General features: G+C 48.6%; 3 protein-coding genes across 4 annotated transcripts in view; 1 reads left to right on the forward strand and 2 right to left on the reverse strand.

Moving 5' to 3' along the window:
• Positions 1–10636, reverse strand: part of ASH2L (ASH2 like, histone lysine methyltransferase complex subunit) — a 51365-nt gene extending 40729 nt beyond the window's left edge. Inside the window, exons 1-2 of the mRNA XM_059909643.1 lie at positions 10554–10636; positions 7426–7502 (exon numbers count right to left, since the gene is read on the reverse strand). The gene's annotated coding sequence lies outside the window, so the exon portion shown is untranslated. The remainder of the gene's footprint in view (positions 1–7425; positions 7503–10553) is intronic.
• LOC132356667 (proteasome subunit alpha type-1-like) lies at positions 8218–9374 on the reverse strand. 2 transcript variants are annotated; one of them, XM_059909660.1, is made up of 2 exons: positions 8935–9374; positions 8726–8876 (listed from the first exon to the last, which is right to left on the reverse strand). In XM_059909660.1, exons 1-2 carry the CDS (start codon positions 9276–9278, stop codon positions 8726–8728), a joined length of 495 nt encoding a protein of 164 aa, XP_059765643.1. In that variant the 5' UTR covers positions 9279–9374. The 2 variants fall into 2 exon arrangements, with proteins under 2 accessions (XP_059765642.1, XP_059765643.1); XM_059909659.1 differs by having other exon boundaries at positions 8218–9369.
• Positions 10637–10701: 65 nt separating the features above from the next.
• LOC132356436 (probable ATP-dependent RNA helicase DDX28) lies at positions 10702–12555 on the forward strand. Its single transcript, XM_059909237.1, is given in 1 exon segment — positions 10702–12555. A coding segment is annotated over 1 exon segment (1647 nt). The 3' UTR covers positions 12349–12555.
• Positions 12556–15811: the final 3256 nt, after the last annotated feature.

The following is a 15811-nucleotide window of genomic DNA, read 5'->3' on the forward strand; positions in this document are numbered from 1 at the left end:
AGATCAACTGGAACCTAAGGGGTGATGATGTTGACCTTTTCTGACCCTCCTGACTTCAATCAACTAGAGCTTGGACTGTCCACTGCTCAAGCCCCTTCATGAACATGCACATACCCTTAGGTTAAAACTTTCCCAATTTTGCTGTTTGGAAACACTACTTTGAGAAAAATCCCTGGTGTTCTCTTTACTTGCTACAAGTAATAAATCCTTCCTTCTCCTTATCTTTGGCTTGGTTGTATCTTATGGCTCGACATCCACCAAGAAGAGACCCAGTTTTCGGGTAACACCAGGAGAGGTTTTTTTGTTTTGTTTTTGTTTTGGCCGTGTGGCCTGTGGGATCTCAGTTCCGCAACCAGGGATTGAACCCAGGCCCCAGCAGTGAAAGCCTGGAATCCTAACCACTAGGCCACCAGGGAACTCCCAGGATAGGTATTAAAGTGAACTCACCTACTGAAACCTAGTCCCCCAAAACCGAGTTCCCCTGCCGAGTTTATGGTTAACCTCTGTATCCAAAACTTTATTCCCTCCCTTTCTTGTCCTGTACCTGTTCCCCTAAAGACTGAGGAGCATCAGAGAAAAGGGGGATTGAAACTGCCAGGGTACAAAAGCCTTTCCCTTCCCCCACCCCCGCTTCTTTTTTTTTTTTTTTTTTGGCTGTGCTGCGTGGCTTAGCAAGATTTTAGTTCCCCGACCAGGGATCAAACCCGTGCCCCCTGGGCTTCCCTGGTGGCGCAGTGGTTGAGAATCTGCCTGCTGATGCAGGGGACACGGGTTCAAGCCCTGGTCTGGGAAGATCCTACATGCCGCGGAGCAACTAGGCCCGTGAGCCACAGTTACTGAGCCTGCGTGTCTGGAGCTTGTGCTCCGCAACAAGAGAGGCCGCGATAGTGAGAGGCCCGCGCACCGCGATGAGGAGTGGCCCCTACTTGCCGTAACTAGAGAAAGCCCTTGCACAGAAACAAAGACCCAACACAGCCATAAATAAAATAAATAATAAATGGATTGTGACGTTAAAAAAAAAAAACAAAAAAACCCCGTGCCCCGTGCAGGGGAAGCGCAAGGTCCTAACCACTGGACTACCAGAGAATTCCCCTCCCCCACTTCTTTTTTCAGGAAAAGGCTTTAGTCTCCTCGACCTTCCCTGAGTTCCAAAGACCAGTTTCAAGCAGTTATTAATTAGAGAAGTGAAGGAATGCAGAAGCAAAGGAAAAGCGGTCAAAAACAACAGTTCAGCCATGAAACACAGTCCTAGTTCCTCCTCAAGGGATATACATAACAATTTGTCACAGATCTTTGGGTTGTTTTATAGGAACTAAGACCTCCCCCCACCCCACCACCCAGGTGGAGGATGGTGACTACTTGCTGAGACCCCAGACTGGGTGGAACCACAAAGTTGATGATTGACATTCCTGGAACACCACTGTTACCTCACCCCCGCCCAATCAGGAGAAAGTGACACACCCCGCAGCCATCACCCCAGATGTTGCCTTTAAAAACTCTTCCCTGAAAACCATTTGGGAGTTTGGGTCTTTTGAACACAAGCTGCCCATTCTCCTTGCTGGGCCCTGCAATAAACCTTTCTCTGCTCCAAACGCTGATGTTTTGGTTTGTATGGCCTCACTGTGTGTTGGGTACGTGAACTTGGGTTCAACACCATTACTTCTGTCACCTTTTGAGCAGAGAAAAAATGGTCCAGACCCTTAAGGAACTGAGGATTTTCTTCTCATTTAAAAAGAAAACAGAGATACATGTGAACCGAACTGGATTCTAATTCTGCAGAAACTGACCCAAATCTGTGTCCATTTTACATCTCTCTGTCAGCACCCCCACTCACCTCTTGCATGAATATTTTCTTGCTGTTCCCTCAGAAATGAATGAAGCTTTCCAGAAATTCCTACCACTTAACAACCCACTATTAGACCTTCTTCCTCCTCCCAGGAGCCTGCCCTTAGCAAAATAGAGTCGTCCCTTGGAATCAGGGGGATTGGCTCCAGGGCCCCTGAGAAAACCAAAATCTTCAGATGCTTAAGTCCCTTATTAAAATGCATACAACCTACACAAATCCTCCTGTACACTTTAAATCATCTCTATGTTACCCATAATACCTAATACAATGTAAGAGCTATGTAAATAGTTGCTGCTGTATGAGATATTCAAGTTTTGCTCTTTAGAATTATCTGGAATTTTAAAAAGTATATGTTTTTGATTTGCAATTGGTTGAATCCACAGATGCAGACCCTGTTGATATGGAGGGCCAGCTGGAGTGGCTCAAGCAGTACTTCACAGAAGCCAGACATCTGGGGGTGGGACCTGAGATTTCTGCATTTCTAACAAGCTCCCAGGTGATGGCAAGAATGCTAGTCTGAGGATCACGCTTGGAGTAGCAGGGAGCAGAGTGTTTCTAGCTCTACTTCACCTCCCCACAAGCTTCTCTAATGTGCTCCCTTTCAACAGTATTACTGAGCCAAACTTGGGTCCGAAGTAAAGCCAATCTACTGACACGATGTTGTGGTGAAGGGAAGAGTAGCATTTATTGCAGGGCACCAAGAAAGGAGTCCAAGGCAGCTAGTGCTCAAAAGAGCGAACTCCCAGATGGGTTTAAGGAAAGCATTTTTATTTTTTAAAAAATATTTATTTATTTGGTTGTACCAGGTCTTAGTTGCAGCATATGGGATCTAGTTCCCTGACCAGGGATCAAACCCAGGCCCCCCTGCATGGGGAGCACAGAGTCTTAGTCACTGGACCACCAGAGAAGCCCCAGGAAAGCATTTTTAAAGGCAAGATGAGGAAGGGGAAGTCCCAGGATACTCATGCACAATTCTCTGATTGGTCAGAGCGGTGTCACAGGGGTTAACAATCCTTAGGCTCCAGTAGGTCTGGGGGCTATGTGCTCATGGTCATCAAGTAGTTAATTTCTTCCATTTGGTGGTGGTTTTAGCCTCTGGAAAACAACTCAGGAAATGTACGTCAGATACTATTATCTAGGTGCTTCAGAGAGGAGCTAAAGCAGAGGATATGGGGGAGGGGTTCTGTCCTGGGAAGGCCCCATAACATCCTGCTTGGTTACAACAGGGCTTTGTTTAAAATTCACAGTAACTAACCCTGCTTAGCTATTACTTGATGTAGGAGAAGAGTTCTGAAATCGTAAATTTCCCCTCTTTTCCCTCTTTAGTCTTATTGCCACACTCCTTCCCTCTCTCCCTTTCCACAAAGTGCTTAACCCTGGCTTTGCATTAGAATCACCGGGGGTGCTTAAAAAAAGACAATACCCTTTGGACAATATAACTGAACCCTGTAAAAGAGGGATCCAGAAACTGAGAGCGTTAAAAAAGCTTCCCAACGTGGTTCTAATGTGCCTCCGGGAGAGAGCCCAGCATGAAAAAGAAATAGCCTTTACAGGGACTTACGTGGTGGCCAAGTGGTTAGGACTCTGCACTTCCATTGCAGGTGGCGCCGGTTCGATCCCTGGCTGGGGAACTAAGATCTCGCAAGCCGTGCGGCCAAAAAAAAAAAAAAGCCTATAGGGCTTCCCTGGTGGCGCAGTGGTTGGGAGTCCGCCTGCCAGTGCAGGGGACACGGGTTCGAGTCCTGGTCTGGGAAGATCCCACATGCCGCGGAGCAACTAGGCCCGTGCGCCACAACTACTGAGCCTGCGTGTCTGGAGCCTGTGCTCCAGAACGGGAGAGGCCGCGACAGTGAGAGGCCCGCGCACCACAATGAAGAGTGGCCCCCGCTCGCCAGAGCTGGAGAAAGCCCTCACACAGAAACGAAGACCCAACACATTCAAAAATTAAATAAATAAAAATTTAAAAAGCCTATAATACACAATCTTAGAAGAACAGAAAGGACGCTGCACATAACTAAGATGTTTGGGGTAAATGCTTTTCCTCCCACACGAAGAGATTACCCAGGAGATGAGAAAGGGATGGGCCATGACCATGTAGTAAGTCCAGATAGACTGGGACTCAGCCTTGCGGAGATGTGGGTACCCTGGTGGGGCCCAGATGAGGCAGGAAGACTCTCATGTCCTCTAACCTGGTCCATACGTAGCGGAGGAAGCAGCAGGAGCTGAAGGGCCAAGGCTTCGATGACACACGTGGGCCCATAACTGGATACCAGGTGGGACGAGGGAAGGCTCGGTGGATGCCTAAGTGGATAGATAGCATCAAGCACCAGCTGCCCCCACCCTGACACCTGAATCCCTGTCCCCAGGAAGAGAGAGGAGCCTCAAATGAAGCCTGGATGTACCGCCCCCAATGGAACACAGTTCACGAGAAATTCTGTGTTGGATTATACAAAGAAATGTAAAGAGAATGCAAAGAGAAATTAGGTCGGATTATGTGGATGAAAAATGTCACTTGCCACATTAGTAAACAAAGGAAGTTGCAGCCATCAAGCCATCAGTTCCTACAGCCACCCCAGCTGTGCACCCTGAGGGGATTTAGGATGGAGAAAGCAGGATGCTGGCCCTAGATAGCTAAGCTAAGGTGCATATCAAAGGAATGATTTCAGTGAGCCCAGACTCTTGCATCATCCATGCACAGAAAAGCACACTAAATTCATTAACTTGAGATGTCTGGTTTTCTTTAATTAACAAGAATCTTTCATTTTTTCATTTTTGGCTGCGTTGGGTCTTCGTTGCTGCGCACAGGATTTTTTCTCTAGTTGTGGCGAGTGGGGGCTACTCTTCGTTGCGGTGCGCGGGCTTCTCATTGCGGTGGCTTCTCTTGTTGCAGAGCACAGGCTCTAGGCACTCCGGGCTTCAGTAGTTGTGGCATGTGGGCTCAGCAGTTGTGGCTCAGGGGCTCTAGAGCGCAGGCTCAGTAGTTGTGGCGTATGGGCTTAGTTGCTCCGCGACATGTGGGATCTTCCCGGACCAGGGCTCGAACCAGTGTCCCCTGCATTGGCAGAAGGATTCTTAACCACTGTGCCACCAGGGAAGTCCCAACAGTAATCTTTTGATGTTCCAACTACCGGGTCTTTGTTGCAAAACTCCTACATACCCTGGCTCTTCCCTTACCTCTTCAGAGCAGTCCCTCAGAACTATCTGAGAGGCTGGCTTCTGAGCTTAAGTCCTCAGTTTCGTCTGCAAAATAAAACATAATTCTCAGCTTTTAGGTTGTGCATTTTTTTTAGTCAACAGTTATAAAAAGATAGTTATATTCCTCGCCATCTTGAGCTGTGGACCAAGAATTACATCCATAAAAAAAAAAAAAGAATTACATCCATGACACTGGCAAAGATGAAAGTGTTTGCCCTCCAGAAGAGTTGTATTTGTACTTTATAGAGAGGATTCTGGACTCCCAAAGGCTTCAGTGTCTGAGGGAGAGAACTTGTACAGAAACAAGCATGCCCCATCCCTGTACCAGCCTTTGCCAAAAGTCTCTGGATACTTTCCTAAAAAAGTGCAGTTGGTTAGATGCCCAGAACCCTAGATTCCTAGGGTTCCCCCTGCTCTCCCCCCCTCACCCCATGCCCCAGTGGTTTTTTTAATCCTCTATAAAGCAAAACAAAGCACTTTGTGTTCTTTGTAATTGTCCAAAAGATGAAGATAATTATTGTGGTGTTTCATCTCACTGGAGCATTCCTTTAGTCTCTGCTGGAGCTCTTGGTCCTTAATCTCTAGTGTTTATAAACTGAGTTGACTAAAGACTCCTGATTACTTCCAGTAACCAGGTATCTGGGTCCTACTCAACACATTTAAAAAGAGTTCTATTCTTCCTTTTATTAGAAAGAGGTAAATCTCCACATGGGTAGGGATTTTTATCTATTTTGTTCACTGATGTATCCCAGACACCTAGCCCAGTGGCTGGCACATAGAAAGCACTCAGAAATGTTTGTTGATGAATGGTACTGCATTTCTCTCCTATGAATGAGGCTTGTCTCACTGTGAGGCCAAAGTTGCCACCAATCCCTGGGGAAAGCAGCCCAGAGGGTTCAGTAACAGGCTCCTCTGGCGTCTGAGAAGTTTGGAAACAAGCTGTCTTTGTCTATCCAAGGACACAGGGGCACCGACTGGCTGGTTCTCCACTCTGGCCCTGGTCGTGGATGTAGGTTTGCTGTGATAGGCTTGGATGAGCAGAGCTGATGTCGTCAAATTATGTAGCTCAGCAGTTCTTAAAGTGCATTCCCAGGACTGGCAGCATCAGGCTCATCTGGGAACTTATTAGAAATGAAAATTCTGGGGCTTCCCTGGTGGCGCAGTGGTTGAGAATCTGCCTGCCAACGCAGGGGACACGGGTTCGAGCCCTGTTCTGGGAAGATCCCACATGCCGCGGAGCAACTAGGCCCGTGAGCCACAATTACTTAGCCTGCGCGTCTGGAGCCTGTGCTCCACAACAAGAGAGGCCACAATAGTGAGAGGCCCGCACACCGCGATGAAGCGTGGCCCCCACTTGCCGCAACTAGAGAAAGCCGTCGCACAGAAACGAAGACCCAATGCAGCCATAAATAAATAAATAAATAAACATTTTTTTAAAAAAAGAAAAGTATCCCCCAGGAATCTGAAAACAAAGACTAGATTCCAAAATAATTACTGTGAATGTACAGGGAGCATATCTCTTAAAAAAAAAAAAAAGGAGGTAGGGTGTTACGTTAGAAAGAGGAATAAAGGGTCTAGGCAAACAGCAAAAAGCGCTGAAAAGAAAATGATCAGCACTTGTACAACAGTCCTGATGCAGGCAGGAAAATGCAGGAATAGTGAAGGAATACCAACAGCCACTTTTTATTTCTGCAATGCCTTTGCAATTCCCAAAGTGCTTCATTTATAACTGTGATTCTCAAATCAAGCTGTACATTAGAATCATCTGGAGAGATTTTAAAAACTACCAATGGCCAGGCCTCACCCCAAGCCAATTAAATCAGAATATACAGTTCACTAGGGCAGGAATTTTGTCTGTTTTGTCCACTGTCCATATGAAAAGTACCTGGCACATACATGGTGCTCAGAAAATATTTACTGAATGAATAAATGAATGAAGGAATGTACCACTATCACCTGAGATCCAAGGAAGAATTCTTTTCAAAACTTAAGGGAGTAACCAGGCAACGTCAGTTACCATGGCAGCCCTGGGGAAAACATTAGCCAAGTGACACTAACACTCCCAGGAGCCTACATTTGTTTCCACAATAAGTAAACCTTTCTCATTTCTAAAGTACTATACTGTGAAATATGCATCTCAGTAATAACTAGAGGTTACTCAATGTCTGCTGTGAGCAGGAGGAAAAGAGAAGGGCCTTACACAGTATCTAAAGCAATGACAAGAAGAAACTAGGGGCCATGGGCAGAGACAGACAGGCTCAGACAGGCTCCAATCCCTATGATATTCTGAGGTGATCACATTGTAAGGGCTCGAGCATGAGAAAGCAGCCACTAACCAGCTACCCTGTCTCAAGTATTTGGAGAAAGTCAATGCAAATACATACCTATGTATTATTCTTTTCTGGTAATTCTTTCAATGTATCCCTTCTGGCTTTGTGCAAAGCGATTCTTTGTTTTGTACCTGAAAAATGAGTGGCACATGTAAATGGATGAAACGTGTCAGAGCAGACATCCAAGGAGCTCTTCAGCTAACGAACGAGGAGCTCCGAGTTCTGGGAAAGAATCGTAAAAGTAGTGTAGAATCACAATATCTTAGAGCAGCCTTTACATCAACTCCCCTCTGTCATATCACCAATCAGTGGTCATCAGCCTATATATGAACTTTGCAGTGACAGAAAACCCAGCACTCTCTAGACAGATCTAGGCATTTCTAGTTGCTACAGCAGTCTATATCAAATTCAGAATCTGACTCCCTGTCACGCATCAGTCCCAGTCTGCCTTCTGGAATGGTACACCCCATGGCACACCTTATCTCTTTTCCATCTGGCACATTTCCCAAACACATGAGGACAGTTTTGTTCTTCCTAAAGTTCTCTTCTCCCACGTCATCCTCCTAAATCACTCCTTCCTGTGTTTATGACTTTCAGGAGCCCCCGAGGTTTTCTCATCCCAAGGACATGACAAGCAATGGCATCAGTGTGGCTGCTACAGATTCTGGGAAAAGGGCAGGGCCACACAAGAGTCTGGCAAATGTGACTGACTACCTGAAGTGAGAGTACATGTGACAACCTCAGCCCCTCTTCAGTCCTCAGCCTCTATCCAAGGTTTCTCCATAGCACACTATTTTTTTTTTTTTCAGCAGGTGAAACAATTTTATTTCACAGTTGTCTTTAAAACCACAAAGACACTATGTTCTTCACATAAAAACGTTAGTTCAGATAACTATACTTTCTAGAAAATGATTATAGAGACGCTCTTAAAGAAAATGCACCCCATTATATGGTTTTGGTGAAGTTGCTTGGAAAAAACTCACATCTGGACTGATTCCTAAAACACACCATTCCACCATTCTGCATCTTTTGGTTCAAAGTATAGGTTATTGTCATCAGTACGTGTTCCTGCATTCTTACATGTATGATAATACATATATAGACTGGTTTATCATTTAATGTTCCATTGGTTCATCAGCCTTTTCTGCAGGTTCATCAGCAGGTTGAGTAGGCTGTGTCTTTCTCTGTGGTCTTTCTTCAAGACCTTCCAGGAAAGGAGACACATCATCATCATCATAAATCGTAAACTCCAAGTCTTTACCAACAATTCCAATGGAAACATTCTTTGTAGTTAGGTACTGTTCTGCAGGAAGTGTCTCCCATAAGGCACTCAGACCATGCTTAACCAGTTCATTCAAATTGCACTCCATAAACTCTGACATATGTCTCTCCAAGTAAGTACGAGCTGACTGAGAACGGGCTCCAATGGACATAGCTCTGCAGTCAAAATAGTTAGCAGATGGACAAGTTTGGAAAATGTGAGGGCCCATGTCATCATAACCAGCAATAAGCAGCCCAACACCATATGGTCTCCGGCCATATCGTTGCGTTGGTATCTGAGTTTTGCTTCCAATTAGAGATACAAGACGAGACACAGGAAGAGGTCTGTCAAATACAAATCTGGAATCCAAACACTCCTGGCGCATAAAATTACATAACAATCTAGCATCAGCAGTAAGTCCCGCAATTGAGATACCAATATGGTTATCAACATGGAGAATTTTTTTCTGATGAGCTGCAAGTTCTGACTGTGCTCTCTTCAACGCAACCAACACTGCATGGGTTTTCGATTTCAGACCAACTGTGGCTGAACCTTGTTTGACAGCTTCCATTGCATATTCAATTTGATGAATCCTGCCCTGAGGGCTCCAAACAGTGACATCATTGTCATACTGGTTGCGAAACATGGTTCCGGCACGAGGCTGGCTTCGGCCTCCTGAAAACCCGCGGACCGAGCAGCGCTGCCCTGTAGCACACTATTGACATTATGGGCCAGATAATTCTTTTGGGGTGGTGGGGAGGGCTGTCCTATGCCTTGTATGATACGTAGTAGCATCCTGGCCTCTACCCCCTAGATGCCTGCAGCACCCCCCCACCCCCCGGATGTGACAAAGAAAAATGTCTCCAGCCATTGTCAAACGTCCTGGGGGAAGGGTGAGGGCAAAATCACCCTCACTCAGGAGCCACTGCTCTATCCAATGACTCTGTTCACCCATGAGTACTCAAAACTCTCTCCTCTGCTGGCTTAACAGGTAACTCTCCAGAAAGTCTATCGTGTATCAAAACGCTATTTGAAATTTAATAGTATTTATCTCCATAACGGTATCTGATGAAAGTAAAACTCTTTCTCCAGATGTTAAGAACCTCCTAGGTGGTTAATCCACGTTTACCTTATCTCCTACCCCAGGCACTGGAAATTACAGAAATGATCTGACACCCATTTTCGGGATCCGTTCAATAAGTACCAGTAGTGTAAGGCTTTTTGGCAACCTAAACAACTGAATTCAAGTAAAATATCCTGCCTGACCATGGCTTTGTGAGACAAGCCACAAACCTGTAGCAGGACCCTCCTCGCTGCTGTTTACGGAATTGAGGTATCTGATTGGAAAGCCGGTGGAGGTGAACTAGCCAAGAAAGCAGTGGGTTCAGGATGAGAAGTTGGAAAGGGTGACAAGGGAGGGGAGAATGAACCTCAGCTGAAAAGAAAGGGGAAAAGTACCAAGAGATGAGTTCTCTTGACTGAAGAGAAGATACGCTGAAGGCCATCAGCTTGACCTCAGGGCCCTCAGCTCTCTGGGGAGCTCTAAGGGAAGGGTGAGCCTGGATCTACGACTCCGGACTCCTGGTCTCGGCCCCCAGGCCTGACCATTCACTCAGACTCTCAATAAATACTTGTATTAAAAGACCTTACACGGGGACCACATCTGGGAAAACATCACCGCACCCTCATAAGTTACAGGGGGAGACCCGAACTGGCCAAGCCATGACAGGAGCTGTGAGGGCGACAAAAGAGCATTGCAGGAATCGGACATCGGATCGCCAGAAGCCCTCCGCCCTCCTGTTTCATAATGCCAGGGCCCCATCGCCGCCTATCGCCGGACACTGGTCCTGCCTCCACTGCGCACCCTTCCCCAAGGTTGGCCGGGGCCTGGAGTCACCATCCCCTGTTCGGACCTACAGACCTCGCCGCTGCTGAGCTCTACAGATTCCGCTCCTTCCACACAGTTCGCCAATTCCGCGGACCTTACTGAGCCGCGCCAGCCACCGTCCGCGAGGCCTTGGCGCGCCCGTGACGTCACTGTCGTGCGCCTCTCCCGCAGCAAGGGGAATATGGCTCTAGCACGGCGGCTGCGGCTGTTGTTGCTCTAGGCTCGGTTGCTTCTGGCGCCTCGCCGGGACCTGACGGTCCGCGGTCCCAACGAGCCCCTGCCCGTGGTGCGCATCCCGCGGGCTCTACAGCGGCGGCAGGAAGAGCGGCAGAGTGGGCAGCGGAGCCTCCCGCGGCCGGTGCTGGTGCGACCTGGGCCGCTGCTGATTTCAGCGCGGCGACCGGAGTTGAACCAGCCGGCACGCCTCACGCTGGGCCCTTGGGAGCCCGCGCCACTCGCTTCGCGCGGCTGGAGGAATCGGCGCGCCCACGGGGACCATTTCTCCATCGAGCGCGCGCAACATGAGGCTCCGGCGCTGCGGAACCTCTCGCCCAAGGGCAGCTTCACCAATATGGGTCTGGAGCTCCGCGTTCTGAGCGCACTACAAGAGGCTGCTCCCGAAGTTGTTCGGCCCACAACCGTGCAGTCGAGTACCATTCCCCCACTCCTTCGTGGCCGCCACATCCTCTGCGCCGCAGAAACCGGCAGTGGCAAAACTCTCGGCTACATGCTACCTCTCCTTCAACGGCTCTTGGGCCAGCCAAGCCTGGACCCCTGTCGTATCCCTGCTCCTCGAGGCCTGGTTCTTGTGCCTTCTCGAGAATTAGCCGAACAGGTGCGGGCCGTGGCCCAGCCTTTGGGCAGCTCCTTGGGCCTCCAGGTGCGGGAGTTAGGGGGAGGCCATGGCATGAGTAGGATTAGGCTGCAACTGTCCAAACAACCTCCAGCAGATATACTAGTGGCCACTCCGGGGGCTCTGTGGAAGGCCCTGAAAACTCAACTCATCAGCCTGGAGCAGCTGTCCTTCTTGGTGTTGGATGAGGCAGACACGCTGTTGGATGAAAGCTTCCTGGAACTGGTGGATTACATCTTGGAGGGGAGCCATGTAGCAGAAGGCCCAGCTGACTTAAAAGACCCCTTCAATCCCAAAGCTCAGTTAGTGCTGGTGGGGGCCACATTTCCTGAAGGTGTAGGCCAGCTGCTGAGTAAAGTTGCCAGCTTAGACTCTCTAACTACCGTTACCAGTGACAAGCTCCACTGCATCATGCCTCATGTCAGACAGACATTCATGAGGCTGAAGGGAACAGAGAAGGTGACTGGCTTGGTGCAGATCCTCAAGCAGCATGACAGAGCATATAGGACTGGCCCCGCAGGAACTGTTCTGGTGTTCTGTAATTGCTCCAGCACTGTGAACTGGCTGGGGTATATTCTGGATGACCACAAAATCCAACACTTAAGACTGCAGGGACAGATGCCAGCCTCAATGAGAGCAGGCATCTTCCAGTCCTTCCAGAAGGGCTCCCGAGGCATACTTCTCTGCACAGACATCACCTCTCAGGGCCTGGACAGCACCCAGGTGGAGCTAGTCATCAATTATGATTTCCCTCTCACCCTGCAAGACTACATCCACAGAGCAGGGAGGGTGGACCGGGTGGGGAGCGAGGTGCCAGGCACCCTCGTCAGCTTTGTGACCCATCCCTGGGACGTGAGCCTGGTTCAGAAGGTTGAGCTGGCAGCTCGCCGGAGGAGAAGCCTTCCAGGACTAGGGTCCTCCTCAGTGAGAGAGCCTTTGCACCAGCAAACATTATTGCAGCAGGCTTATATATGATGCCACAACAGGGACCTTTCCCTCTGTGCTGGATGGGTGAGCACACTTGTCAGTAGGGTGCTCTGGGCTGCCTAGTCACCTTCTGAAGGCCCGGGCTGCTGTCTGGCTTCAAAAGGTAAGCTGCTGGCCAACACTGGAGGGTAAACTACTGAGCATGGCTCTCTGTAGTCTTTCACATGAAGAATAAAGTCGATCTTGGCTCTGTAATATGTCATGGTTTCTAACAATAAGCGATGTTTCTATGGGTGTCCCTTAATAACAGTTTGCACTGGGGCAGAATTCACTACACTGAGAAGATTCACACTCCAAACTACCACACTTAGGACGAAGGCGCTTTCAATTCATGTTTTAGTTTAAATTTTATTTCCTGCCCCCAAACATCCATTAAGCGCCCAGGAGAAGGAAAAGGGGATGTGACTAGCAATAGAGAGAAAGGTTCTTCACAACAATGGCCATGGCAAGCTTAGGCACTTTTGGTGAAATCTCTCTGGGAAGTACTGGCAGAGGAATAAAAGGCAAACTGACACAGTAGTATTGCTTGGTGTGCATTTCCAGGCTCTGCCTTCTTTCTCATCTCTTGGTGGCAGGCGGAGGAAGAGGAGAAAAGGTTAAACTTTTTGATAAACCGGCAGAATAAGCTTATCACATCCTCTCACTATCTCTGCATAGGTTCTAGTCTCTGCAGCATTATATAAGCTTTGCCCAAAGTAATGAACAGTTGAAAGTCAAATGTAATACTTCACCAAACAACTTAAAAATGCTTGCACACCGGAAAGGATTAAGTTGCAGAGAACACAAATGGACCCAGAGCAACCTTTGCCAAAAGAGAATATTGTGCTAAATGTACAGCCATAGCTCTTTTCCATATGAAGAAACAGTCAGAAGGATAAAAGAACTTGGTCAAAATCACACAAGTAAGTAGGACAGAATCTAGTCTGTCTGTCTCTCCCAAGGGTTGTGTTCTTTAACCACCAGGCTAGCTTTCCTCAAATCTGATTCATGCATAGAATAACTCTACCCCTCTGTTTGCCTTGAATATTCCCTGTTTATACGTATGCCTGCTGCAGTTTTGCACATTGCCCACTTTGACTCCCAAAAGCAACCGAGAATACACAATACTTTGGTCACTCTATCCATGGACCACTGTGGTGGGACTGCCCAGGAAGCTTATTAAAAGTGCAGCTTCCAGAGCCCTACTCCAGATCTAGATACGTTTTCTGAGGGTTGGCTCAAGAATCCAGGTACAAGTCTTTTGAAGTGGTTTTGTGGAACCCCCCAGGTGAGTCTCTCGCTCTCTTAAGTTAATAAACCATTTCTTCTGCCTCCCGCAGATGCCCAGCCAGGTCCTGTTAAGGTAGGAGTCCCCGCACCACATCAGAGGGATGCTCCCAGCCAAGTCAGCTCTGGAGCCTTGGAGAATCTGGATGGTCTCGTGCTGGCCCACCTGCCATGACAAACCTCCTCCAGAGCATTCCCCTTCCCATTTTACCTTCTACCACTCCCAAAGGCAGTCTGCTCCAATGAGGCCTGACTTCGTCTGTCCTAACGTGCACCCGCTCATTCAAGCAGTTTAGGAATACAAGGTGCTGTGGTTCTCAACCAGGGTGGCCCAACCTCTAAAATAGTAGTCCAAGCAGTGTCTACCTCCTGGGCACATCCCCTCTGCAACAGCCCCAGTAAACGAATGTCCCATCCTTGCTTTTTCAAGGTCGGCAACAGGGAGTCCCCTCCTAAAGAAGGTTCTCTCGCATTGCCACACTCTCAAAGGCTGCCCCCAGCGTGCTTCCTTCCTGTGGGCCTGATCAGGCTAAGGGCAGAGTTGTCTCTTTCCTTCTCTGAGTCGGACCAAATCGTCTTAGTAACACCTCTTCACAGTGGTGACCGTGTGTTTCACGGGGGCTGCTGCTGAGCCTTTACCTCATCCTTTCATGGTGGAGAGAGGGAGGATTATAATGATTTTTACTTCTAGGGGAGAGGGGAGTGTAATGATTATGTTGTCATTTTGTATTATGTCCTTTGGTCATGAACTTGTTTTGAATTTCATGTGAAAATGGGCCCACCATTCCCACTTTGTGAGGTCATTCAGCACCCTCATTTTGCACCTTTAACATCTCTCTCAGTATCACTTGGAAATGTTTGAAATGGCATGAGCTTGTCCTCACATTCCTATCAGCTGTAAATCCGGAGCCCCAACATGAACCTAACCATTGAGCAGAACACCTCTCCGCTACCTGTGTAACACTGGGTAGGCCCCTTCACCTCTTGCTTTTCTTCAGTCCTCAGTTGTGAAAATGTGAGGGTTCTATGAATTTATATTTGGGGCAGGACAAGGGCGAGGAGAGTGTGTCTTTGCTTTTATTCTTCCAAACTGGAATGTCTTCCCCCTCTTCCCCATGGGTCCAAATCTCACTTGATCTTCAGGCCCACTGCCAAGGAGCCTCCCCCTGATTCCCCAGTCCACACAAATCTCTGCCTCTTAGGGTCAGTGCCATACAACCTAGCTCTCTCTTACGTTAATCTTGCCTCTCAAGCCAATCTCAGAATGTGGGTCTCTCTTGCCCTCCTGGGGCCCCTGGGGCTGTGCCAGCCCACCGGCACGCCCCACGTGGGATGTCTGCTAGACTAGGGCATGGGTGGGGAGGCCCAGGTGTGAGGGGCCAGGCAGAGTACCTCTGCCCTCCCCCTGCTCTCCTCCACAAAACTGCCCCTCCTCCTGAAGCCTGACCCCCAAGTCACAGGTTCCTTATTATGACCTCACTGGGTAGTGATGACCTCACCGGCCTTCTCACAGTTTCCATGGCAGCGTAACTGCCAACGTGCTGCCCTCAGAGAAACTTCCCTGACAGTTCTCCAGCAGAAGTTCTCCAACCTCTTTGGCTGTCTGAGGGAGAATGTGTGACCGGATCCTCTATCTTTACTCGAACCTGTGCTCTGTTCCGTGGGTGGGCAGTGCGGCAGGTACACCGAGACCGGGCATCTCTACAGGAGCCATGGTGTACACACCACCTCACCTGGCTGCCTCGTGTTCCTGTGGGGCTTGCCCACTACGTATACCTGAGCGCGTTCCCAGCTGTAAGTAATACCAGTGACCTGGGACACCTTCAGGGACCCACAGTGCTCACTGCTGAGGACAAGTGAAAGGTCATCCCTGGACAAGTGTGCAGGATGGTCCTGATCTTTATAAATCTAGCTTCCCCTTTGGGCTACAGGATGCTTCCATTCAGACCCTTTCCTGATTGGCCTCTTAGCAAAAGACAAGTGCATTTTTGTTGGCAAATGGTAAATGGAGCAGTTTGAGGAAGAGGGCCACTCTTGAAACACACCTTCAAACCCAGGCACCTCTGTGCTGTCATGTAGACATCTACATCGGTGCCCTCAGACACATCCCATCCTGAGCTGCTGAGTACTAGGGGAGAGGGTGGTGCCATATTGATGGGAAGACCGGAAGAACCAAGAGGGGTGT

Source organism: Balaenoptera ricei, chromosome 21 (genome assembly GCF_028023285.1).
Source record: "Balaenoptera ricei isolate mBalRic1 chromosome 21, mBalRic1.hap2, whole genome shotgun sequence".
NCBI lineage: Eukaryota > Metazoa > Chordata > Mammalia > Artiodactyla > Balaenopteridae > Balaenoptera > Balaenoptera ricei.

Excerpts from the sequence above, each read along its gene's own strand:
- LOC132356667 (XM_059909659.1), bottom strand. The coding sequence starts at position 9,278 with ATGTTTCGCAACCAGTATGACAATGATGTCACTGTTTGGAGCCCTCAG.